The following is a 27,547-nucleotide window of genomic DNA, read 5'->3' as shown; positions in this document are numbered from 1 at the left end:
TGTGGCTCAACCTACCCCAGAAGGTGGCTCAAACTTACCCCATATACATGTATGGGGCAAGTTGAGCCATTTGACATCGTTTTTTTCAAAGGTCGCAATGACTTTCAATGTGGGGATAGAAAGTTATATACAGTGTATAGGTGGAAAATCTTTCAGAAGAATTAAATTTCAAGGTAAGGTACTTATTTCGACAAGATTATTAATCATATCAATTCTAACATGCAAAAAGCAAAAACTGTCACAACTTACCCCGCCTTCCCCTACTCTTCTGAGTTGTTCCAGTTTATGTAGTTCCAGCATTAAACTCTTTGAAAGGTATTACATGTAGGTAAATTACATTACATTTTTCAAAAAAGCTAGCCACTCTGCCAGTAACTTGTATTTATATGCAATTAAGATTTTTTTTTTTGGGGGGGGGGGGCGTGGGACTCCTGCAAATGACACCCTGCATTTGTATCTTCATCCAATAGTCTGGTTAATTTTGCTTGCTTTTTTCACATGCCAAAATTATTTTTTTCAATTCAGAAATTATCATTTTCAAAACAAAATGCTTGCTGTCTTTACTTGCTCTATTTGGAGTGGAGAGTATATGTATCATGGGTGCTACATACAATGTTAGCAATTGCCTGATTGCCCAGGACAAGTAAAAGTTAGAGTCTGCCAAGTGTTTTGAATCAAAGACCAAAACTACTTGCCCGAATTAGGCAAGCAAAATTCTCACAGTAGAATGACCAAAATTAATTTTGGTCATAGCACTGGCAGGTAGATCAGGTCATGTCAAAAGAGAGAAAAGGGTCTATGGTTTATAAAAACTGCAAAACTTTCTTTTGAAGGGGTAAAACTTTTTTCAAGGATTTTTTTCGGGCAAGTGAAATAGATTTTTGGGCAAGTATATTCCAACTATTTGAAAATTTTCTTGCCCGACTGGGCAAGTGCTTCTAAAAAGTTATGTAGCACCCTGATGTATTAAAACCATACATGTAGACCGGTGTCATTTTAAATGTGTCAGGCTGAAATGGAATTCATCCCATATTAAAAGCTGTGATAGAGGAAAAGAATAATCAGACAAGCTGATAGGTGAAAGTTTCGAGCAATATCAGAAACATGAATTTTAAAAACTTTTAAAAGTTGTAAAAATAAATCGCTGTACCAATGGAGATTTCAAATCTGCCGCATTTGTGAAAAAAGGAAAGAAATGCTTTATACTATTCCATGTTCCAATTCAAATAATGGCTGAAATGTCAATTTTTAAAAATGTTATGTAAAATCATATTTTTCACGAGGACATTTAAAACAATATGCTACCTGGGTTAAATTTTGATTACTGCTATTAAAAACGGGAATTGGTTCTCAGGACAAAACTGCAAATCCCTGATAATTTTAGGTGGATCAGCATAAAGAAAATGAGGGCATTTTCCAGGACATGCAATGCCTGTGTCATTGGTTTGTAGTGTGTGTGCTTGTACCAGTACAAATCTATCTCATCTTTCATTAGGTGGTTTCAGACCGCCTCGAAGTTCGTCAGTTCCAGGTATTCTCTGATCGGGAAATTTACCCCGATCAGAAAATACCAGGTATTTTGGTAATGTGAAAGCAAACTACGCATAATTTCCCCGAAAGAAAATACCCGCTAAATAGTAGGTACTTGGCGAAATTACAAGAACTTTTCGGGGGAATTTTTCGAAGGTCGCAGGTATTTTGGCGATGTGAAAGGAATTTACTGGAACTTTTAGCCCAGCGTGTCGTTGGGCGCGGCGGCGTGGGTGGCTGCTGGGCTAGTGATTTTGAATCTCGCGCCTTGCCTGCTTATCAGACCATACTGCGCATGCTTGTAACTTCGGGAACTTATCCCGATGGGTATGGTTCAGGGCGGTGTGAATGCAGGAATAAATTAATGGGTATTTTTAGCCTTAAAAAGTTCTCGTAATTTAACTGGGATTCTTGTGATCGAGGCGGTTTGAAACCACCTATTATCTTCCTGTTTTGAAATGCACCAGCACCTCTTATCAGATGTTTGATAAGTAAAAGAGCCATTTAAAAGATACATGTACTCATTTGGTGTTTCGTTTCTTTTCTCTCTTCCTTACAGATTTGTCACACTGGTTGATGCCTACACATGTACATGTAGAAGTATCAGGCTATATGATGCTGGGCAGTTGTGGGAGTTCTTTGACCTGCATGGGTCTGTGCTTGAGACAAAAGTGGATAGCAAAAGCAATGCAATCTTCATGTCAAAGATGTCAAGTTCTTCGGAGAGAATACGATCTTTGCTGATCGACAGCACATGTACATGTGCCTGAATAAAACTTTGTGATGTGTGACTCCTGGGAGGAGATGGCAAACAAGAAAGCATGCGAATTCCTGAGGACGTCAGAAACAAATTTACAGTGTACAATTTGCTCTAGACACTTTGAAGTAACTGATGCCTGGGCCTTTCAGTGAAAGAAACGATGGGTCAATATTGATCCTTATTATCAAAGAGAGAGAAGTAAATACCCATGGGTGTCCTTGTTTGGAGAGTGAGTGAAGATATATTCAAAGAGGAAAAATGCCAATATTTATTTATTTCTATAAAATATATATATTTTAGACAACTTTTATTTATTGACAAGGATAATAGCTGCCTTTGACTGATCGATTGCTATTTTGATATGGTCTCCATATTGCTTGTGTTGAAGAAATATTGACAAGATGGGATCTATTATGACTGACAGCACAATCTTCAGCTATCGCTATTTGGCAGTGGTGAACATGATTACATTGGGAACTGAGCTCTGCTCCTCTGCGGCCTTCAGTTACCTCCCGCCCTTGCTACTTGAAGCAGGCTTCTCGGAAAGCGGGATGAGCACCGTGATGGCCATGGGACCGTTCATGGCGCTGTTTTTGCTGCCTGTCATGGGAACGTCGAGCGATCGCTGCCAAAGTCGGTTCGGGCGTCGCCGGCCTTACATCGCATTTCTCTCCATTGGAATCATCCTGTCATTAACACTTCTTCCAAACACCAAGGCGATCACTGCATACTTCACCCCTTATTTCCCAGAGAAGCAGTTTGGCTTGGTTTTACTAGCAGCATGTGTGATTCTTCTGGACTTTTGCTCCCAGGTATGCTACACGCCCATCGAGTCGCTTCTCTCGGACCCCTGTAAGACGGAAACTCAGCGTAACCGCAGCTTCGGTATCTTCTCACTCATGATGTCGTTAGGTGCATGCCTAGGCTACTGGGTTGTGTCGGTGGATTGGAACAACACCCTGTTGGGCTATTACTTTGGAGGGCAAGAAAGAACGTTGTTCAATCTACTCCTCATCCTTTTCACACTTTCTTTTCTTATATCAACTTACTTTGCGTACGATCCTCCGTTACTTGATGCTGTACCCAAAGACATTGCTGAAGCCACCACTGCCAATGCCCGTCCAACCGTGAATGGAAATGCTGCTCTAAAGACTGCCAATGGCAAAGCCATGACAACAGTACCAATGCCGATATTAGCAACCTCGAAGGCACTACCCTTCCGCATCGCTTCCAAGATCTCTGTAAAGAACGTTTGCTCGTCTCTTTTCTCGTACATTCCTACATGTAGTCCAAAGATTGACTTTAGTCCTATCGTTGATACCCTGGAGGGTATAAGGACAATGCCAAAGGCCATGAAAACACTTTGGATTGCTCATCTAACAACTTCCACGGCAGTGATGGGCTTTCGGCTGTACTTTACAGACTATATGGGAGAGTCGATATTCAGTGGTAACCCCGATGCCCTTGATGGTTCTCCAGTTAAAAGAGCATATGAAGAAGGTAAGATATTCTAGGACATTACTTGGAGTTTGACTTCACCAGAATCAGAGGGAATGCATGTGGTGTGTTTGGCTCTTTCCTGGGATTCAATATTTTATCAATAAAGACTTTCTTTGACATACATGTATAACATGACATGCTATGAATGAAGCATTTCTACTTTATGAAAGTTGGCCTGTGCATTTTTTATAGTAAAAATCAAATCCCCCCATCAAAAAATAAAAATGAAGAAATTTTTTTTAACAATTTACAAAACAGAAACTGGTAGAAGGACATTGTTATACATGTATAATATTTCTTACAAAAATTTCTAGCTGGTCGCCTGAGTTTGGTTTTTATTAAAATTTGTATCTTGCATTCTACAATAGATATGAAATATTAATTGGAATATCACTTTTTCTTTCAAGGTTGGATTCCAATAAATTTATCTTTCATATTAAAATTTGCTGAACTTGTATTTTAAATCATGCACACATACACATGTGCATTATTCTATTGTACTCCGACCAACAAAAGTCCATGCAAATTAAAGTACCAGAAATTTGTTAAAGGATTATTAATCCCAAAGTTCTGTATTGTTATGGAATATGAGCAGCATTGCCAGTACTTCTTGAACTAATATGTACCGTACAAGTACACACAATACAGTGTCATGTTCCTTTTTCATGCAAAGCTGTATTTGCTCTACATGTAGATCCTCGAGAAAACGTTGAAAAAAAAATCAGATTTTGATTGATATGATTTTATGAGCCATCATTACAGGGTTCCAAAATCACACCCAATGTACACAAAAATATCTCCAAAAGTCTGAAAGTCCATTTAATACACCTGTACAAGTGTTGTGTATGGTGCATCATGTGTATTGACAGGAAAGCTCTTAACATATAGTCTGCAGGCACAGACCCTGATTGAAACTTTGATCAACTATTGTGTCTCCACACAAAGACTAGCACATACAAAACTTACTGTTTCAATTGAGGGCCTTCAGTACACAAGCTAGGCATGAGTAGGCTGCACATTCAAACCCTTAACTTGAGTGAAGGGTTTACACAGAAGACTACTTTTCCTTTGGCCAGTGGATACCAGATGTGACCAAAGTAAAGGATGTTATAAACACTATCACTGAAAAAGGGTATATATTTCGCATGGAAGTAGGAAAGCTACGTGTTTACGGTCAAATTTGCAAGGGTATAAAAAAGACTAACATGCTTTTAATATAAAGGACATACTTTTGGCCAAACACTGTGTTTAGATTCCGATTTGAACGAGGTGTGTGAGGTACAATAGGGCGTTACTAAACCCAATGTGTAATCGTGATCACATCAGTGACATATAACGATTAGAGGAGAATGAAACACTTGAAACATGATAGCTAATGTGAAAACAGAAAAATCAAAGAAACAGAACAAAGAATGTTTGAGAAAAATTTGACAAATAATGAGAAAGTTATGAGCATTTGAATATTGCGATCACTAATACTGTGGAGATCCTCATATTGGCAATGTAACAAAGATTTGTGATGTCACTTGTGAACAATTCTATATTTCACTTAAATTGCCTCTTTATCACATCTACATGTATCAGTAGATCATGTGTTCTTTCTATAGGAGGGCATGTAATCCCGATTTTTAAAGAATACATCATGGATAAAAGTGTTTGTATCAGAAAAGGCAAAAAGAGACATTTTAGGGGTATTTTATAGTCCATCAAAGGGACAGTTGTTCATATGTGACATCACACATCCTTATCGCATTGCCAAGACCCCCCCTTAGCCCCACCAATTTCCCGGGGTTAAGGACAAAAAGTACAGTGTGAAAAGCATTACAGTTCTAACTGCATGTAGTTCCTTTGGGAGGAGCTATGCACATATACATAACAAAGGGAAGAAAATATTAAAGAGAGTACATGTACATGTAGGTACCCCAAACTCCCTTTTTACTGTTCAAACCAGAACCCATAGTAGTTATGTGTTTGGCAACTGTCCGCTGTATTGATGAAAGCTCCTTGATTATATGGCTGCAGCAAGCCTACAGAACTACATGTAGTCTGCTCCAACAGATCATTGTTTTCTACAAGGTCTATTCTCAGAGACCTCAATTGTTTGAGAATCACGAGCAAACATAATGTTTGCACAGTTTAACCAAGGGTGACCATTTGGTGCTTTGCAAGCCCAGGTTTGCTGCAAGAATCAACAAAACGGATTTCTTGTCGCGTGGGTGATTACTTTCTTCCAATTTACTTTAGAATAGATTCACTCCCATTTTCTTGACATTTTCTATGCAATATTCATAATTTCTCTAAATGGAGTACCAGACTAAAAAATTTGACCAAATTACTATTGCCCGCAATGCCCCCCCAATTTTAATGGAGTTCTCCTGTAGTGTACATGTACACGTTCATCCCGCTGTGAGACTACAGACCCTGATTGAAACTTTGATCACCAAGTGTGTCTCCATGCAAAGACTAGCACATACAAAACTTGCTGTTTTGGGCCTTCAGTAGTCAGTACACAAGGCATGAGTAGGCTGCAATGCAGACCCTTTTCTCGAGTGAAGGGTTTGCACAGTAGACTATTCTGAAGTGAGCCCAGTCAGTACCATCATCTGTGATATGATGGGTTGTCAGATTCATGCACATTGTGCAGTATAATTGAACAGACGAATCCCGGGACGAATCATTTAGACCAAAATACATATTTCTAATCTTGGCTATACGCAGACACCCCCCCCCCCAACAACCGAAAAATTTACATTTACACATTATTGGAAGTATCTTTATGAGAATTTTCATAATATTCACCAAAAGTGTACATGGGATCCTTCAATTTCACCTTCAATAGAAAATGCACCCCAAGCTCCCTTACTTCTAAATTTGCATTTCTTAGTACTGGGGTCCGTTGCAGAAAGAGTTGCGTTTAAACGCAAGTCAAAAAATCAATCGCAAGTCCCAAATGCGTGCTGTTGGTTGAAAATCAAGTTACGCATGATTTTTAGAGTTGCGATTGATTGCAACTCTTTCTGCAACGGGACCCTGTACATGTACAAGGCTTGTCCCGCTCCCTCCTCCCTGGAGAGAATGGAACACTGCCCATACAATATGTCTATACCTACATAGGAGTCGCATCCTGTTTGTACCACAAACATTAGCTCTACATAGTACATACATGTAAATAGTACCTGTACAAAAGTGCAGTTGTACATACTGTAATTTACATGCAAATGATGCAATGCAAAGTGGAGAATAATACCCAGTGTGCAAGCCCCGGCCCTGTAGTGAACAAGATAAAATCTCAACAAGCCCCTACATGTATACCCCTATTGTCCTTTTTAAAAACTACATACCGGTACATGTATTTTTCATGAGCGCTATTTCAACACAATTCAGCAACTTGTGTACACACATTTTCTTCTTTATTGCTAGGATATAGACTTATTTCCTTTGAAAACAGCAGTTTTGTGGAGTTTTTTGTATAAATTTGTGGTTTCTTCAAACCAGTATGGGTCAATAAGCCTCTTTATACACTATTCTGCTATAACTAATTTACACCCTCCTAAATGCAAACATACCTGGTATTTTGCCAGTGTATGCATATACTGGATTTTTTTTGCTCTTGCTGGATATGAATTTCCACTTAGTTGACTCCCACTTAGTCTTTTTTTTTGCATTTGGCAGGGGGGGGGGGTGTTGCACCCACAAATGTAATAACGCCCACAAATGTAATAACGCCCACAAATGTAATAACACTTTACCCACAAATGTAATAACGCCCACAAATGTAATAACACTTTACCCACAAATGTAATAATTTTTGATCGCCCACAAATGTAATAATGACTTTACCCACAAATGTAATAAATTTGAAGGGATTTTTGGCGAATCCGTTCTAAACTAAAATCCTATAGTAATGCGTTCATATAGCACAAAAATGCAAAGTCTTTTTTTCAGACCGTGGTAATAAAACATCAAAGTACAAATCCAAAGTCTTTTTCCAGACCCGGTTGTTTCAAAAATTATAATATAAATCCAAAGTCTTTTTTTCAGACCCGGTTGTTTAAAAAATTGTGATATAAGTCCAAAGTCTTTTTTCCAGACCCGGTTGTTTCAAAAATTATAATATAAATCCAAAGTCTTTTTTCCAGACCCGGTTGTTTAAAAAATTGTGATATAAGTCCAAAGTCTTTTTTCCAGACCCGGTTGTTTCAAAAATTATAATATTAATCAAAAGTCTTTTTTCCAGACCCGGTTGTTTCAAGAATTTTTATAAGTTCAAAGTCTTTTTCCAGACCCAGTTATTTCAAAATTTATATTATAAGTCCAAACTAAGATACGATAATGATATTCCTGTGGAAAAAATGGGAATCGAGCTTAGTCTTTTCTCCAGACCCAGTTAATTAAAACTGGTGGAATTAGTGTCTTTGTTGTTGTTTCAACTTATACAGTGTATATTGTGAATATATGCACTAAGAGTAAATTGAGAATCAAGTGTAGTCTTTTCTCCAGAAGTCTAAGACCAAACAAACCTTCAACCTAAGAACCCGTTTTAAAAGAGGTTTAGAGTGTTGTCTTTATTCCAAACCTAAAACAGTTACGAAACAAAATCTTCTAACATAAGACCTTATATTCTTATTCTCGTGCAATAACACGAGTTTTAAAACGTACTCTTTCCTCCAGACCCGGCTATTAAAAAAAGTAACTGAAAAACTTCAAATGTAGAAAAGCACATGTTTAGAGCGTTGTCTTTATTCCAGACCCGGTGATTTAAACATGATTTAAACAATCCTAAAAACAAGACTCATATTCTTATTCTTGTGGAATAACACGAGTATTATGCTTAGTCTTTCGTCTGGACCCGGTTATTTAAAAGATAAAGAAATATTGGAAAAAAAATGACAGCTGAGACCAATCTTCAAAATTAAACCACTTAAAATGCTTGGGCTTAGAGTGTTGTCTTTACCCCTCACCGACGTATATTATAACTTTTGAAACGACCGGGTCTGAAAAAAGACTTTGGACTTGCATTTATAATTTTTGAATTAACCGGGTCTGGAAAAAAGACTTTAGACGCATATTATAATTTTGAAACAACTGGGTCTGGTAAAAAGACTTTGGACGTATATTATAATTTTGAAAAACCGGGTCTGGAAAAAGACTTAGACTTGTACTGTAATATTTCATTAACCGGGTCTGGAAAAAAGACTTTGAACTTTTGTGCTATATGAACGCATTACTATAGGATATTAGTTTAGAACGAATTCGCCAAAAATCACTTCAAATTTATTAAATTTGTGGGTAAAGTGCATTATTACATTTGTGGGTAAAGTGTTATTACATTTGTGGGCGTTATTACATTTGTGGGTAAAGTGTTATTACATTTGTGGGCGATCAAAAATTATTACATTTGTGGGTAAAGTGTTATTACATTTGTGGGCGTTATTACATTTGTGGGTAAAGTGTTATTACATTTGTGGGCGTTATTACATTTGTGGGCGATTATTACATTTGTGGGTGTAACAGGGGGGGGGCACTTCCATTCACGAGTGGATACCATGCGCGACCATGGGGTCTCGAAAAACACGTATTTTTCATATTCTAAAAATGCACCCCTTAATGAGTATTGGTGTGTAAAACCCTACCCTTAACAAGCATGGGAAACAAAATGATTCTATTGGCAAATATTTGAACCCCTAAGCAAGTAAACCGATATGTCAATTAGACGTCGATCGGTCGTCTGTTTTACCTGTAAAGGCCACCGCACACCTTACGACCCGACTGGTCGGCGACTGGCTTGCGACTGAGTGAGGTGAGATGAATCGCAAGGCAGTCATTAGTCCACGTCCTGGACGATTTTTACTGATTGGGCAAACCATAACCAACACACACACTCCCAGGCCCGCGCCCTCCACTGATTCACTTACCCCAGTGATTCACCTTACCCACTGATTCACTTTCCCCGAAAAAAAAATCGTCCAGGCCATCTCGGCAGAGAGAGGAAAGATAATGAAGTTGTGACCTTTGTCTGACCCAGAGGTTACGACCGCCCCTCGCAGATATTGCGCAAGGAGCACATGAATATTCAAGTGTTTGAACGTACAACATGTGCACAGCAAGCTAGCGCATTGACTTCGCAGGGCGAGGGCATGTCCTGTGTGCACAGTATGTACAATTGGTACAATGAACATAAACAATGCACGTGAGTTTGGATTGGAGAAAAGTTTCGGAGCATAATGGCTACCAAAAGATGGTGTATTGTTTGTGACTCGCAACTGGTAACTTGTAAAAGTTATGTAAGGATAAAGTCTGTGAAAGTTGCTAGAGCTGGATTTCAAGAACAATTGCAAGAAATTTTCGGAGATATTTCGTCCAATTCTTCCGACTGTATTTGCGACAGATGCGTGACAAAAGTACGGAATGTGCACAAGTTGTTTCATATGACTATTCAGGGTGTGTGTGCGTGTTATGGGGTTGTAGTGTGTTGGGTAGTCGTGTCGTACAAAATAACAACAGTCCAGGAGGTGGACTAGGCAGTCATAAGCCTCGACACCGCACACCTTGCGACCCGATCTGCGACTCACGCATGTGCTTTTTGCTTTTTGGCATAGCATCTGAGAAATTGCGCTTACAACTGCGTACATGTATGATGTATGCGTGTTGTTTATCATAATATGCGTTACGCAACTCTGCTGTCTGATTGGCTGGAGGTTGGACTGAGCTTGCGATCCAGTCATAAGCAGTCAGACTGCAGGTCCCAAGAAAGTGGCTTCTTTCATCCAAGTGATATTCATGACTTGAGTTGTTTTGCATATTTAATGAGCTTGATGCGGACCAAAACACCTCTTTTCATTCGGTCATTGCTGCTCTAATTGTGCATCGAATTTCATGAATTTGGTACCATTGTAAAGAAGAAGAATCATTCTTTCAGGTCATGTTTTTGGATTTATTCAAGGATTTTGTAATATAGGTTAAAATTTTGATCTAAAATATGCTACAAAATAAATATTTTCACCTGACAAAAGCTGCTATTTTCACACTTTATTTATGTTTGAGCCCAAATGATTTTTATATCATGATAAAGCTGAATATGTATGCTTTGAAATGATATAGGTTTCAAAATAAGAATTGGTTTAATCGGGTCAAGATCACACTTTTCATTTGCCAAGTACATAAAGCAGTTTGAAAACAAGAATACTGCACTCTGATTGGTCAAAGAGACCACCCAGTGGCAAATTCCAACGGTTCAAGTGCCTGGGTTCGTGGGAAGGTCACACTTCCCATGTGGTAATCTCCTCAAATACCCCGCGCCTGTTGTTCTGTGAACCTTATCCAGCCAATCAGGACTCTGGATTTCATGCAAGTACAAAATTTCAGAAATCTCGTCTTGTACCTTGGTGGGAAAAGTGTGATCTTGACCCGATTAAAAGGTGCCGCATATCAAGAGTGGCATTGTGAGAAAGTACATAAGTTCACCTTAATGGTGATATAGATATCATTGAGGCTCAAAATAAAAAGTTTTGCACAATTTGCAAAAGAAAACAGAGGAAGAAAATTCAGTTTTGAGGCACACTTTCAGGCCAGAAATTTACTTATTTAACAAAATATTGTATACAAAATAAATGACCAATATGAAAGAGTAACTTTTACTCTATCTGATGGTGCAATAATATTTCATTTAACTTGAGGTTAAAACAGGTAAATTCTTAGAGAAAGAAAATCTCACGAATCACGAGATTTTGCAAGGAGGAGGATTCAGCCACGAGATGATTTGGATGAATCTGGCCTTTTTGCTCATTAGCATAGGGACCTGCGGTCTGACTGTAAGGATTCGACATGTCAAATCCTTCCGATTTTCCTTGCGACTGGTCTCTGACTGGTCTGCGACTCTGAAGCTGACAAGAGCTGTGATGTCACATCTTCCCTCACCCAGTCGCAAGCCAGTTGGCGACTGGTCGGGTTGTAAGGTGTGCGGTGGCCTTAATACCTACACAATTGGGTTTAGTAGGGTACAGCCCCATCTCGCAAACCTCGCGCAAATCGTACTCTAAACACGAAGTGTTGACTCTTGGGGCAAAAAGTACATCCTTTATAAAACATTTTAGTCTTGATTTTCTATACCCTCGCAAAATTTGACCCTAAACACTTAATAGCTTCCTAGCGAAAATAGATACCCTTTTTTCATTACATGTATGTTAGCGTTTTTGACACCCTTATTACGTTACATACGTAACGTGCCCTATCTTGAAAAAGACATCCTTTTTACATATTTTTTGGGTCGCGCATGGTATCCACTCGTCAATGTAAGTGGCCGGGGCATTTGGTCTCATGGTCTATATGGAAAGTCCTACATATGTCCATGTACATGTAGTTCATAAACAACCAGTTGGTCTTCATGCAGTAGAGCCATGTGTCCATTTGCTGTAGCCCATTTGTATTTTTAGGTGGTCTGTCATTTATGACAGATCACCTTTTAATTTCGTCAGAATTTTCTTTTTAGGTGGTCTGTCTACGACAGATCACCTATTGATTTCGTCAGAATTTTCTTTATTTCTTTCTTTCTTTATTTCTTTATTCATTGTACCTATTTTTTGTCGCCAATTTTTCTCGAAATTGGCTGAATCAATTTTGCTGATTTTTTCGTCATATATAGAATCTATCATAGAGACGGCAAAATAAGCTTTTCAAGGTCATATGGTCATGATGACGTCATCTACGCGCCATTTTGTAAAATTCTTCATTTGATCATATCTTCATTATCAATTGTCAAAAATTAACAATATTTACATGACATTAACTTCATGTCAAGGGTCAAATGTCAATGTCATCAAAGGTCATGTAGAGGTCATGACGCGCGCGTACGCGCGCGTCAAAGGTAAAAAAATCGTCCAAATGACCTATAAATTTTTTTGGGTACGTTTCAGGTCATTTTAAGCATTTCAAAAATTTGCGCGCGCGCACATATGCGCGCGCGTTTCCGCGCGTTATACCTTAACGCAACGCAAAAAAATCGTTTCTTTAATATCATTGCATTGCTAATAAAATTCTGAGCAATTTGATACCTTGATCAACCTTCTACAACCATTAATAACGAAATTAACACCCGTTCAACTTTGCAGCACGTGTGCGCGCGAGCTCTCACTATAGGCCATATATGGGCAAAAACATGCCTATTGTAAATTCACTGTAGCTCTTTAAAAAATCCGTTGACCCCCAATTTTTTTTTAATATATCGATAGAGTATTAGTTGTAGATTTGATTTCATGTCACCATTGTCCCTAAATTATATCGTGACGTCATCAAATAGGCGCCCAAACTAAAAATTTCATTTTTTTCAAAAATGACGTCATCAAATTTATGCAAATTTGACTGTAACTTCTCGAATATAGATCATTTTTCGCCCAGATTTCAATATGTTGTAGTTTATAATGTACTCTTTCTCCTCAGTTAACATGAATATTCGTTTTGAGAAACGCATCATTGCGTAAAACAGCGATGAAAAGAGGCATGTCATTTTTCCTCATTTTGCGTGTAATCTCTATGGGACATGACTTTTTCCCAAAACTAGATTCGACATTCCTCTATTTCGTGAGCTATATCTCCATTTTTTCTTGTCAGCTTTCCTTGAGCTTTTAACATGTTGTAGCTGAGATTCTGGGCTATCGGAAGTGTGCCCTTCATTTTTTGATCAGATGCCGGGATCATGCCCGTATTTCACTTGCAAAATTGGAATTGTAATTCTCAAAATTGCTTACGTGTAATCTCTATGGGGAATATCGTGGCTCAATGGATAACGCATTTGACTTGCTTTCTCGAGGGCGGAGGTTCGATTCCTGGGGTAGAAAAGATGATTTTTTTTTCATTTTTTTTTCTTTTTGCCACCTCTGACATGATCCTTTATGATAATTAAAAGGTATGAAAGTTAAAATTTAGCAAGATAAAACAGATTATAATTGTTTTTTTCATATCACATGTATTTTGTGTGTAATCTCTATGGGACATGACTTTTTCTCAAAACTAGATTCGACATTCCTCTATTTCGTGAGCCATATCTCCATTTCTTCTTTTTGCCGGAGCTTTTAATATGTTATAGCTGAGATTCTGGGCTTTCGGTAATGTGCCCTCCACTTTTTGATCAGATGCCGGGATCATGCCCGTTTTTCACTTGCAATATTGGAATTGTAATTCTCAAAATTGCTTACGTGTAAAGTCTATGGGAAACATTAATAATCACATTGAGCAATGGTCAAAATTTATTCTTAGGATGTCTAGAATGAAGATTATCAATCATATCTAAATTATTCATTTTATACATTAGCCGACTCTGAATGAAAAATCATGACAGACCACCTAATTCGTCCGCATGACGAATTAAATTCTAGTTATTTCTTTCTTTCTTTCTTTCTTTATTTTTACGGATTTTCTTGTCGCCAAGTTATCTCAAAATAGACTTGATCAATTTCATTGAATTTCATGTCATTTATAGGATCTGTCATGGACACGTCAAAATAAGCTTTTCAAGGTCATCACGTCATGATGACGTCATCTAGGCGCCATTTTGTAAAATCACATTATCAATCACATCTCCATTATCAATTATCAAAAATCAATCAAATTTACATCACATCAACTTCAGGTCAAGGTTCATTAGGTCATGTCATCAGAGGTCACCTGGAGGTCACGACGCGCGCGTACGCGCGCGTCAAAATTTAAAAATGCTCAAAATCACTTTTTGACCAAACGAGAGTACGTTTTAGGTCATTCTAAGCATTTCAAAAATTTGCGCGCGCGCACGCATGCGTGCGCGTTTCCGCGCGTAACGCCTAAACGCAACACAAAATCACCGTTTTTTTTACATCATTTCATTGATAATAAAATTCTGAACAATTTGATACCTTGATCAACCTTCTACGACCATTAATAACGAAATTAACACCCGTTAAAGTTTGCAGCACGTGTGCGCGCGAGCTCTCACTATAGGCCATATATGGGCAAAAACATGCCTATTGAAAATTCACTGTAGCTCTTTAAATAATCCGTTGACCCCCAATTTTTTTTTCATATATCGATAGAGTATGAGTTTTAGATTTGATTTCATGTCATCAATGTCCCTAAATTATATTGTGACGTCATCAAAATGGCGCCTAAACTAAAAATTTCATTTTTTCAAAAATGACGTCATCAAATTTATGCAAATTTGGTTGTAACTTCTCGAATATAGATCGTTTTTCGCCCAGATTTCGATATGTTGTAGTTTAGAATGTACTCTTTCTCCTTAGTTCCCATAAATATTCGTTTTGAGAAACGCATCATTGCGTAAAACAGCGATGAAAAGAGGCATGTCATTTTTCCTCATTTTGCGTGTAATCTCTATGGGACATGACTTTTTCTCAAAACCAGATTCGACATTCCTCTATTTCGTGAGCCATATCTCCATTTTTTCTTGTCAGTTTTCTTTAAGCTTTTAGTATGTTGTAGCTGAGATTCTAAGCTTTCGCAAGTGTGCCCTTTATTTTTTGATCAGATGCCGGGATCATGCCCGTATTTCACTTGCAAAATTGGACTTGTAATTCTCAAAATTGCTTACGTGTATTCTCTATGGGGAATATCGTGGCTTTGACTGCTTTCTAAAGGGCGCGGGTTCGAGTCCTGGGGTGAACAAGATGAATTTTTTTTTCACTTTTTTTTTTCTTTTTGCCACTTCTTACATGATCCTTTATGATAATTAAAAGGTATAAAAGTTTAAATTTAGCAAGATAAAACAGATTATAATTGCTTTTTTCATATCACATGTATTTTGCGTGTAATCTCTATGGGACATGACTTTTTCTCAAAACTAGATTCGACATTCCTCTATTTCGTGAGCCATATCTCTATTGTTTCTTGTCAGTTTTCCCTGAGCTTTTAGTATGTTGTAGCTGAGATTCTAAGCTTTCGGAAGTGTGCCCTCCATTTTTTGATCAGATGCCGGGATCATGCCCGTATTTCGCTTGCAAAATTTGAATTGTAATTCTCAAACTTGCTTACGTGTATTCTCTATGGGGAATATCGTGGCTTTGACTGCTTTCTAAAGGGCGCGGGTTCGAGTCCTGGGGTGAACAAGATGAATTTTTTTTTTCACTTTTTTTTCTTTTTGCCGCTTCTTACATGATCCTTTATGATAATTTAAAGGTATAAAAGTTTGAATTTAGCAAGATAAAACAGATTATAATTACTTTTTTCATATCACATGTATTTTGCGTGTAATCTCTATGGGACATGACCTTTTCTCAAAACTAGATTCGACATTCCTCTATTTCGTGAGCTATATCTCCATTGTTTCTTGTCAGTTTTCCCTGAATTTTTAGTATGTTGTAGCCGAGATTCTAAGCTTTCGAAAATATGCCCTCCATTTTTTGATCAGATGCCGGGATCATGCCCGTATTTCGCTTACAAAATTGGAATTGTAATTCTCAAATTTGCTTACGTGTAATCTCTATGGGGAATATGCTAGCTCAATGGATAACGCATTTGACGTGTTCGTCCGTATTGCTGACGTGTAGGTCCGTGTTGCTGACGTGGTGGTCCGTGTTGCTGACGTGTAGGTCCGTGTTGCTGACGTATTGGTCCGTGTTGACGACGTGCTCTGCCGGCATGATCCGTGTAGATCCGTGTGAAGCTGCCGTGTTGATGCCGTGTTCACAGTCATCTGGGGCAAAACTATCCCGGACCTCCCCGGATCATGCCGGCATTGCCGTGTTGATCCGTGAGGTATAATCATCTATCTTGTATGTATCTGTTTGAAGATGTATGTCTGACGATTGTCATCACCACATCAATAATCACATTTAGTAATGGTCAAAACTTATTCTTAGGATGTCTACGATCAAGATTATCAATGATATCTAAATGATTTATTTCATACATCAGCCGACACTGAATGACAAATCATGACAGACCACCTAATTCGTCCGCATGACGAATTAAATTCTAGTTTGTTCTTATTTTCACTTTACACTTTACATAAGCACCATTGTTCATGAACCAAACTTTTATTTCACATACCGGTACTTGTAAAAAATTATTAAAAGTAGATAATGGAAGTAAAAAATTTTACTAGAGTATTTGGAGAAATTAACAATGTAATTAGACCAATCTGGTAATAGGCAAAATGGGTTTGAAAACAGTGTAGGATTGTTCCCACGTTCCATCAAATATACTTGCCTGCACACAAAACGGGCACTTTCTCCACTCCCTAGGGAGCATTCGTTGGATTCTCACATATGACACGATTGTTTTTCTCCCCGAAACCTGTCACTCCAGGTGTATGTACATGTATTATTTTGTATGGGGAGCTTTATTGGTTTCAGCACAGAAGATACATTACATGTAGTCTGTATTTAGACTTTCTCCACTCCCTAGGGAGCTGACATGATTTCTCCTAATAGGGCCCAGCTTTGTTTGAACATTTTTCCTAACTATTTCACTCCAGGTATTCGTATGGGAAGCTTCGGCCTTCTTCTCCATAGCATCATCTCTGCCGTGTTCTCACTCGCCATCGGCGCCGTTATCACGACGTGGGGTGCCGTCCGGACCTACATATTTGGCATGGCACTGTTCACACTAGCAACCTTCATCATGCTCTTCATGGACGGGATTGTGTTCACACTTCTCCTTGCGAGTCTGACGGGCTTCGCCAACGCTACCATCACCACCGTGCCATATACACTTCTAACGGGTTACCACCAGAAGAAAGAAGTGAGTGTTTTATTTAGATAATAAGTGTGATTTATAATAACGACGACAATGATGGTGGAGATGATGATGATGACGATGATGATGATGATGATGGTGATGATGATGATGATGATGGTGGTGGTGATGACGATGATGGTGGTGATGATGATGATGATGATGGTGATGATGATGATGGTGGTGATGATGATGGTGCTGATGACAATGATGACGGCGATGATGATGATTATGATGATGATGATTGTGATGTTGACGATGATGGTGATGTTGACGATGATGGTGATGATGATGATGGTGATGATGACAATGATGACGGTGATGGTGGTGATGACGATGCTGGTGATGATGGTGACGACAATGGCGATGGTGATGATCATGATGGTGATGATGGTGATGGTGGTGATGATGATGATAGTGATGATGATGACGATGACGACAACGATGATGACATGTTATCACCTTACCATTTTGCATACCATTCTGTTTAACTTTATGGCCTAGGCTCATATACATGTAGTTTGGTGTGTATGATATTTATAGCATAGATCTCAGGAAGCCTATTGATTTTGAGGTCAAAAGGTCATAGGTGAAGTCGCCACCTTCCACTTTTCTTGCTTGACCAGTAACTCCATTTTTCGTGTTACAGGCAGACGTATTATGTGCTCACCTTCGCGACACTCTTGTTTTATTTTACAGGAATATTCATTTTGATTGGGTCCAGTTACTCAGTACCAAAATAAAAATATTGTTTTCAATAGTTACCTGTAGATTGAAAAAAAAAAGTTTTGAACAGACTGAACATGTCAAGATATAAACATTTAAAACAAAAATAATCAAGTTTTTTTAAAGGCTCACTGGTCGTTACAATTTAATGCAATTAAACTGAAGACTTGAATTTTAGATAATGAACCTTTACCCAAGCTTTACAGTAGGTTTTTTTACTCCTTAACAAATGATTTTTTTTTACCCATTTTCTTTTCTAGTTGTACTACCAAGACAGCAATGATGCGGATGCCCATGGCAAGGGTGCGGATCTAGCCCTCCTTGACAGCGCTTACATCCTCTCCGAGGTCATCTCGTCGTTCGCCTTCGGTGTGATCGTCGAGATCACCAAGACGACTGGAGCGTACATTGCCTGCTCGTTCGCTTGTGGCCTTGCGAGCTGTTTCCTCGTACTACGAATCAAATAGTACTTGTGCTATGTTACCAAACCTAACTTTTTTTTTTTTGTTTAGGATGGGGATTTCTTGAATGCAAGAGGAAGAGAGGAAGAGGAGGGGGAGAGTGAGAGAGAGAAAGAGCTCAAGAGGGGGAGAGAGAGGGAGAGAGAGAGGAAAAAAATAAATGTTCATCTTCATCAAGTTGAATTGATTAGGCACATGTATTTCATTTTGGTTTGACTTGATATGGTCAACTTTTTACAGAAATCATGATCTTTTATATTGACAAAGTAATTTTCATATTTTGATATCCCTGGTCCTGATGATCTCATCCCATTTTGTGTACAACCTGTCTTCTATCAGTTAGTTCGTACATGTATGAATCATTTGGTCGCATTGCCACTTTAACACCATTTTGTCTAAATAACTGCCATTTTATAGGCTATAATCATTTCTTGGATATAACCTTGTTGGTCAACTCGCACCGGTAGATGAATTTTAATAAACCAATATAATTTGACAAAGTGGAAGGAGCTAACAAGTACTATACAAATTGGTATCCAAGTGACAGGTAGACCAAATGGGTTTATCTAATGCGGTATTTATCTATAGACAATCTGAGAAGTGAGTGTAAACAATGTAGATATAAACTTCAGATTTTTGTCTGAAAAAAAAGATTTTTAAAGAAACAACATATGTATTGTATATTAAAATATGCTGTGCTATTTTTAAGTTAGTACTGTATTGGGAAAGTTAAGCCTTGATAAGCTGCATTAATGGCATAAATACGTTTTTATTTCTTTCTTTTTTTACACCTGTAATTGTTGAATGGGGTATCCCCCCCCCCCCCTCCTATCAAATAGAACATTCTCCTATTGAGTATTGAATAGAGATGTGTGATTTATATTGGTTTTATCATTTTATGATTTCTTTTTTAACACTAAAACGAGACGCTGCCACATACATTTACATGTTGTGTGTTCGCCCATACATGTGCATATCTTCTGCATAATATATATATATATATATATAAATAAATATAATTGGTATAGTTTCGAAAATCTGTCTATCTGGCGGTCAATCGGATCGGGCTCAGTCGAGCCACTAACCCGTCTCTGTGGTCTAGTGGTTAAGGCACCGGCGATTCCCGGTTCGATTCCCGGCAGAGACATTTTTTCGGCATCACCAATTTTTCCAAAGGGTAGATAGCTCTGGGGAACCTTGATTTAAGCTACGCCTACCATTGTTCTCTTCATCCATTTCTTTACAATATTTAATAAAAAAGAGTTGCCAAAAAGCTGTTGTACATATGTAAAGCTTTACACACACACACACACACACATATATATATATATATATATATATATATATGTATATATTTTTTTTTCAAGCAATCTGCTTTATAATCCTCCTGCAAACTCTAAATGTTAAATTTTCTGTGTTGGTACATGTAGTAGATCATATTTGTTTTACAGGATGAATCTTTTTATGTTGTATTTTTTCTCTTTGATTCATACCAAAATCAATTACCGATATATTACACTTGTTACGTAATGAAAATTGTATTGTATACAAATGTTATGAATGCAGAAACAGAAATAAATCAAATCAAATATATATGCACATAAGAATGCATAAAACAAATAATTTTGTAACATGAAATGAAAAAATGAAGGAAAGTGAGGAAGGTAATGACCCAAAAGGTAGAAACCTATAAAAATAGTAATTATAATAATCATGAACACAATCATAATACACCATAAAATCACAATGATTACAAACAAAAAGAAAGAAAAAAAAACCCACCTAAACCTTAAATGGATGGAGAGAGAGAGCCTGATATAGATTAAGGAATGGATAATGAAAATGTTTTGTATAATTTCCTTAAATTTAAAAACAATGCCATCTGCGCAGCTGTCTAGCACTTTACAGAATGGGGGGAGGGGGGGCAATTGGAAAGTGTTTTTGATGTGCACATATGTATATTTTATTTGATTACTTTTGCTGAGAGTATCTGTACATGTGCGAAGGGAGGGGTTGTGCTATTAACAAAGAATATTCTCAGCATTTAATACAGCATTGTGTAACAGCTCAATTTCTACTCAGTTTGGCAGATATTTTTTTGTGCTAAGTGACTAAAGTTTACAGTATGAGAATGAATTTGCATTTGAAGATGATATATTTTTCCCCTTTTTTCAGCAAATGAAGTCTTAAAGGCGGTTATAAATCCAGTGTAGTGATATATAAGAATATATTTAGATATATATGATATACAAGTATAATATTATTTTTTGCTCATACTGTTCTAGAAAAGATAGCATACGTGTAGCGTATAAAGTCAGTCAGAATTATAAAGTTCTTTCCTCTTGTGTGCTAAAGCTCTTTCATGTATATTCCAGAATGATCAAATTTTGTTCCTTGTTTAGGTGCTTGGGAGTGTCAGAGAGTGTAACCTTTGATGGAGGCAGGTATAGACTAAAGAAGTACATGTAAGGGTGTGTTCAATGTCGATTTTCAAATTTAAACAGCAACATGAATCATGATTGAAAACTCAATTACAAAACACCAAACACAAACATGATCAGTGGTGCACTGTTCAGTGTCGAATATATATAGCCGTTTATATGTTCATCATCTTTAAATTTCCCGCTTTCGTTAGCGCAGCTTTAGTTCTCAGTTTGACCCATCACAAGAAAGGTCAGTTCTGGCAACTGTTTGTGTAGGCATTTCAAAACGTAATTTTGTTCAATGTCGCATCCGCGATGCTCAAGTTCGTAAATTTGAGCTGATCGCGTTTACGAACGCCTCTTTTTCTGCGTTTAAATTTTCCTCCAAATCATGATTTGAAAGACGTTTTACTTTTATGACCAGGAATACAAGACATTGAACACACCATTTGTTTCTCATATCTGTGTTTAGTAATCACGTTTCAATCATGATCCATATTGCTGTTTAAATTTGGAAACCGACATTGAACACAGCCTATAAAGCTGCTTAAAGTAGTCGCTATGTATAATAAGAAAGAGGCTGAATTCTGGGTAAAATATTAGACGTCCATGTAAAAAAATTCAAGTGTAATCATAAAATAGAAGATTGATTATGTATCGAAAAAGACAGCACAACTGGCTCTCGCTCGTCGGCCAGACTTCACAAAAGAGGTTAATCAAACTAGTAGGGGGAACAAAAACCATAGACAATGCAAATTTCCTTTGCATAATTGTGCTAATTTCAGTGGATACTCGAAAGGTTTGGTATTAAAACAATGTTTGCTTTTGGCAAAGGGTGCTAATTTCATGCTTGAATGAAGCAAATTTCTGTGATAACCTTGCATACTACATGGTGTCATATATATGTATAGCCCCTTCTTGCTAACAGCTATTTTTTTAAATAAGGGCCACTGCAAAGTGCCACCGAGTGTCCGTACTCCCATATCTAAAATTTGTAAGCATTTCTGTTGATCTTGTAGCCATAGCATTGTTTTACATGTATGTATTGGATTCTCTGAACATTTCTTCACAACTCTTATCATGCCTCTTTCATTTGTTTTGAAAATAGTTTGTTTTCTTTTAGATATTTTGATATGAACCAGCCTTGCTCGATATTGATAATATGAATAAAGCCTTGCATTGTATCTTGTGGAAGAGGCATTATAGTAATATCAACTTCTATTATTAATGAGCATAGATTACTCCACATGAGTACATTTTGTGGTTTTATATGAATGGATTTAATACAACGCTTGCACTGCTTGAAACTCAAGGTTATCCATTATACTGTAGACGTAATCGAATTGGTAATGTACTAGTATCAGGGGTGCGAGAGTTCAGATTTTTATCTGATTTCAGATATTTTTGTTTTGATTTTCAGCTTATATTTGGCTTTCCTCTGTACAAAAAGTATGGGAGCTCTTTCTATTTCAGACTTTTTCAAAACTCCTCAGCTTTTTTCAGATCTTTTTATTTGTGACCACTCACACCCCTGTAGTATTGGTGCGGTTAATCGTTACAAACTGGAACATTAGTGGTATTTGTGAGGCTTACAAACAGGATATGTTAATTCATTATCGGGACATTTTGATGTTATTGGTACATAAAGAATTAGCATCAATGACCTGCAGATTCTGCAAAAGAATAAAGCCTTAAACTTAATTCAACTTTATAATCAAGTTCAACATGTACATGTACACTTCCCTCAGACTTTGCTTGGTATAAATCATAAATATCACTTTTGTCACAGTCTTGGGGGGGGAGGGTTAATGAAAGTTTTAATCAGATTCATTACCTATTTTTTTTTACCATGGTTTTGTAGACTTCTATTCAGTAGTACTGAATGGAAGGAGACTTGTGGCTGAAGAGAAGAGGAGAGAGAAGATAAAAAGGGAGAGATGAGAAGAGAGAGAGGGGGACAGAGATAAGAAATTGACATGGATAAGAGGAAAACAAAGAGAGAAAGAGTTGGAGAGATGATCTTATTACAAAAAAGATTAGATGCGTCGAGAAACAGATGGGTGGAGTAAATGGTTTACACTTGCAGGGATGAACTAAAAATACCCCCATATATGGCGCAATTCACCCTGGCCATGAATGCAGCTGTCATCAACAATTTCATGTATAAATGTGCCACAAATATCAATACATGCTGCCATATGCACATACAGCTTGAATCGTTATTTATCCAAAGTTACTCTATAATTTGAGATATGTGGGTTGATCACATAATAAGGCTGAAAATCGCTACTTCCTCTGGAAATTGGCTGTTGGCATGGCAACTAATGTGTACACGTTCACATGTCAAATGAACTCGAGAGCGCCCTTTTCGCAGAGCTCATAAAGTACCATGCAAATGGTTTATTAGTTTGAATTATGACGAAGATTGGTAATGAAGTGCACGATGGGAAAGTAGGTACTTTTCAAAGTAAGACAATATATCCATTAAAGGACAAGTCCATCCCAACAAAAACTTGATTTGAATAAAAAGAGAAAAATTCAAGAAGCATAACACTGAAAATTTCATCAAAATCGGATGTGAAATAAGAAAGTTATAGCATTTTAAAGTTTCGCTTATTTTCAACAAAATTGTTATATGAACGAGCCAGTTACATCCAAATGAGAGAGTTGATGACATCGCTCACTATTTCTTTTGTATTTTATTATATGAAATATTTTTATTTTCTCGTCATTGTCATTTGAAATGAAGTTTCATTCCTTCCTGAACATGTGGAATTCCATTGTTTTAACATTTTGTGCTTCAAGCAAGGAGGTCCTAACCGTCAAATTCGTAAAATTGAAATATTGTATAATTCAAACATTAAAAAACAAAAGAAATAGTGAGTGGGTGACATCATCGACTCTCTCAATTGGATGTAACTGGCTCGTTCATATAACTATTTTGTCGAAAATAAGCGAAACTTTGAAATGTCATAACTTATTTTATATCCGATTTTGATGAAATTTTCAGCATTGTGCTTGTCTGATTTTTCTCTATTGATTCAAATCAACATTTTTCTGAGGTGGACTTGACCTTTAAATTTAAACAAAATATTTGCAAGTATTATAAATCCTATATGTACATATCTCATTTGCTGTTCTTTTCTACACTACGCTCATTGGAAATGTTGCAATCTTAGACTTTTGTATAATTATTTCAAAGAGCCCTGTTATATTTATGTTTCAGAATATCATTTGGACATTCTGCTTTATTAGAATTACTGTATGAAATTATTGCAGGTAACGTTTTGATGTAACAAAATACTGAGCTATATTTTTTTCCAGATGCTATTTTCTTGAGCGTCATATCTTCTTAAATATATTATGATCCCTCTCGTGAAATTTCTGTCTTCCTTTGCTTTATTTGTCTTGTGTAAGTTGCATGTTTTATAAGAAACCTGTTCCATATGGTGATATTGATAAACACGGAATACAAAAGTCTCAAAATGATAGCGGAAGTTGAAAAGTCTCATGGAAAAATGATGACAACAATAAAAGTTTATAGTATATATGTAGTATCTACCAGGCTACCCACTACAAATAATGACCTATATCCTGGTCTTTGATTTATTTTAGATTTGAGTTATTATTATGATGATGATGGTGATAATGATGAGGATGATGATGATGGTGGTGGTAGTGATGATGATAATGATGATGGTGATGATGATGATGGTGATGGTGGTGGTGATGATGGTGATGATGATGGTGATGATGATGATGGTGATGGTGGTGGTGATGGTGATGATGATGATAATGATGATGGCGATGATGATGGTGATGATGATGGTGATGATGATGAGGATGATGATGATGGTGATGATGGTGGTGGTGATGATGATGATGATGATAATGATGGTGATGATGATGAGGATGATGATGGTGGTGGTGGTGATGATTATGATTGTTATATGAATATCTGCACACTGAGCAGATTAATCTTCCATGAAAAAATGTCATTCAAAACGAAACTTCCGTTGTATGAAAGGGAATTTATTCATAGGCTTAGTTTTTATTAATGATATTTAGGAAGGAAATAAAACAGACTTCTCAACCCTTTAAATGAAAAACAGTTTGTTAAAAAAAAATATGTAAGAAATTGCATTTGCCATAAAGAGTGCACTGCAAAATTGTCCCCAAAATAGAAAATCCTATACACATGTATGTAAACAAGAGGTCTTAAGAAATTCAGATCATTTTCTCCAAATTCATAATGGTTGAAAGATCGGAAAAAAGTACTCTATTTCAAGAATGAAAAGAAAAGATTGGAGTTGGAAAAAGGGAAATGGAAAAAAAATAGACCACAATATTACCCTTTTCAATAGAACCATTTCATGTGGGCTGACTTAAGTACATAAACCATGGTAAGAGGTGATGATATCAGCCCGAGGACAGGTTCAACCAATATTTATATTCAACTTAACAAATATAGACTCAGTCAATAGAGAGGCATTCATATGAACATATATCTGTTACATCTGTATAATAAGTGGTTTTCAATTGTTAATGTGTTATGGGAATTTATTTTTACTGCTCTAAAATTGGCACAGTTATACCGATATAACATTTGTCACTCAGAGTTGTTCATACAATGTCTGTACGTTATACATGAATCTGGTAGAGAAATGGGTTCTCATGTTGCTAATGTTTGTGCCCGGTGTTTGTGCATATTGATTCGTCCCCTCCAAAACCTGTCACGGTAAAATCAGAGTGGCCCTCAAATTGTTATGGGATTTAATTTTTTACCCCTCTAAAATGGAAAATTAAACCAATATTAGTCATACAGAGCTGTTCATACATAATTCTCTTAAATCAGCGTTTAACCAATATTTGAATGAAAAAAAAAAACAGCCAAAGAATCAGTCGCACAGAGCTGTTGATACATCATATCTGTTACATCTGTATATATACAGAAGTGATTATTATATTGCTAAAAGTGTTATGGGAATATATTTACCCCTCTTCATAAATGGTTAACCAATATTTAAATAATAAGAACGATAGAATCAGTCACACACAATGACGGATCCCTTTGAGAGGCACAATTAAAATTTGTAATGTGAAAATGCCATTACAACAGAAGTGTGCCCCCCCCCCCTTTGAAAGTGAAGAACTTTTTTTTTTTTGCTTGTCAATTTTTTTCTCGGAAAAATGTGCTACCCCTTTTGGAAAATCTTTGATCCGCCCCTGGTCACACATAATCTTTAACATCAAACATATTGCATCTGGATATTGAATAGCTCTAAAATTGTGTGTTAAAAGAATTGATAGGATTATCAGTGTTCTGTATAATAGTGTGGGATGCCAGTCTTCAGGCCCTCGCAATTTCCCTGATAAATTCTTTTCAGGCTTTAATTTTTACAGCACGTATTGGGCTTTAACATGTCTTCGCTTCTTTTCAGACCCAGTCAGCAAAATTGTCTGGCATCCATAAATGATTATAGCGTTATTATGTTTGTCTATTTTTCCATGACTTATGCTCCGGCTATAATTGCTCCGCTATGAATTCCACACACGAATCAAATGACCGATTTAACACTAGAACCCATCTTAAACCTAACATAGAATCATATTGCAACCATAACACTTTACCCTACAACTTATAGGACAATTCCACAACGAAAAGTTGATTTGAATTAAGAGAAAAATTCTTATTAAACGAGCGTAACACTGCAAATTTCCTCAAAATTGGACTTAAAATAAGTTATGACATTTAAAGTTTTGCTTTATTTCACAAAACAGTTATATGCACATCCCGGTTGGTATGCAAATAAGGGAACTGATGACATCACTCACTATTTCTTTTGTATTTCATTTTATGAAGTATTCTAATTTTCTCATCATTGCCCTGTAAAACGAAGTTTCATTTCTCACTGAACAAATGGAATTATCATGTGGTTCAGTCAAGTTGCCACATCTGTAAATAACATGAAATACTGTAATTCCAACAATAAAGAGCAAAAGAAATAGTGAGGGACACCATAGCTTCTCTCATTTGCATGCAACTAAATTGTGCATATAACTATTTTGTGAAGTCATAATTTCTTATTTTACATCCGATTTTGATGAAATTTTCAGCATTGTGCTTATCTGATTTTTCTCTATTGATTCAAATCAACATTTTTCTGAGGTGGACTTGACCTTTAAGACAAAATAAAGCTTAAAGCAGTTGTCGCAGGAGCAAATGTGTCACCTACCAACTAAAATTCAACATACTTTATACACTGTACACCTCTCTCGACACTCGTTTCTTATTAAAGCAAACTCATGCACACAATCAGAAACTCTGAACAAAGGTTTAAAAAAAAGAAACATGTAATACAGTTGATTTTTTTGGAAAACCAAATGACTTTGTGTTTATTACATAATTATGGAAATTTCTTATAAGA

At 36.9% G+C, this 27,547-nt stretch overlaps 1 protein-coding gene across 2 annotated transcripts in view; it reads left to right on the top strand.

The window, feature by feature from the left end:
- LOC121421477 (solute carrier family 45 member 3-like) overlaps positions 1–19,731 on the top strand; it is a 28,996-nt gene extending 9,265 nt beyond the window's left edge. The window contains exons 1-4 of one of the 2 annotated variants that reach the window (XM_041616195.1): positions 1,876–1,898; positions 2,090–3,790; positions 17,250–17,515; positions 18,496–19,731. In XM_041616195.1, coding sequence (XP_041472129.1) covers positions 2,692–3,790; positions 17,250–17,515; positions 18,496–18,702 — 1,572 coding nt within the window. In that variant the 5' untranslated portion in view covers positions 1,876–1,898; positions 2,090–2,691 and the 3' untranslated portion in view covers positions 18,703–19,731. Of the gene's footprint in view, positions 1–1,875; positions 1,899–2,089; positions 3,791–17,249; positions 17,516–18,495 lie in introns of those variants that run through there. The other variant, XM_041616194.1, reaches the window with a different exon arrangement.
- Positions 19,732–27,547: the final 7,816 nt, after the last annotated feature.

This window comes from Lytechinus variegatus, chromosome 9, assembly GCF_018143015.1.
Source record: "Lytechinus variegatus isolate NC3 chromosome 9, Lvar_3.0, whole genome shotgun sequence".
Classification (NCBI taxonomy): Eukaryota; Metazoa; Echinodermata; class Echinoidea; order Temnopleuroida; family Toxopneustidae; genus Lytechinus; species Lytechinus variegatus.
Note: the sequence above shows the minus strand (reverse complement) of the source record. Positions and strands in the feature narration are given on the sequence as shown.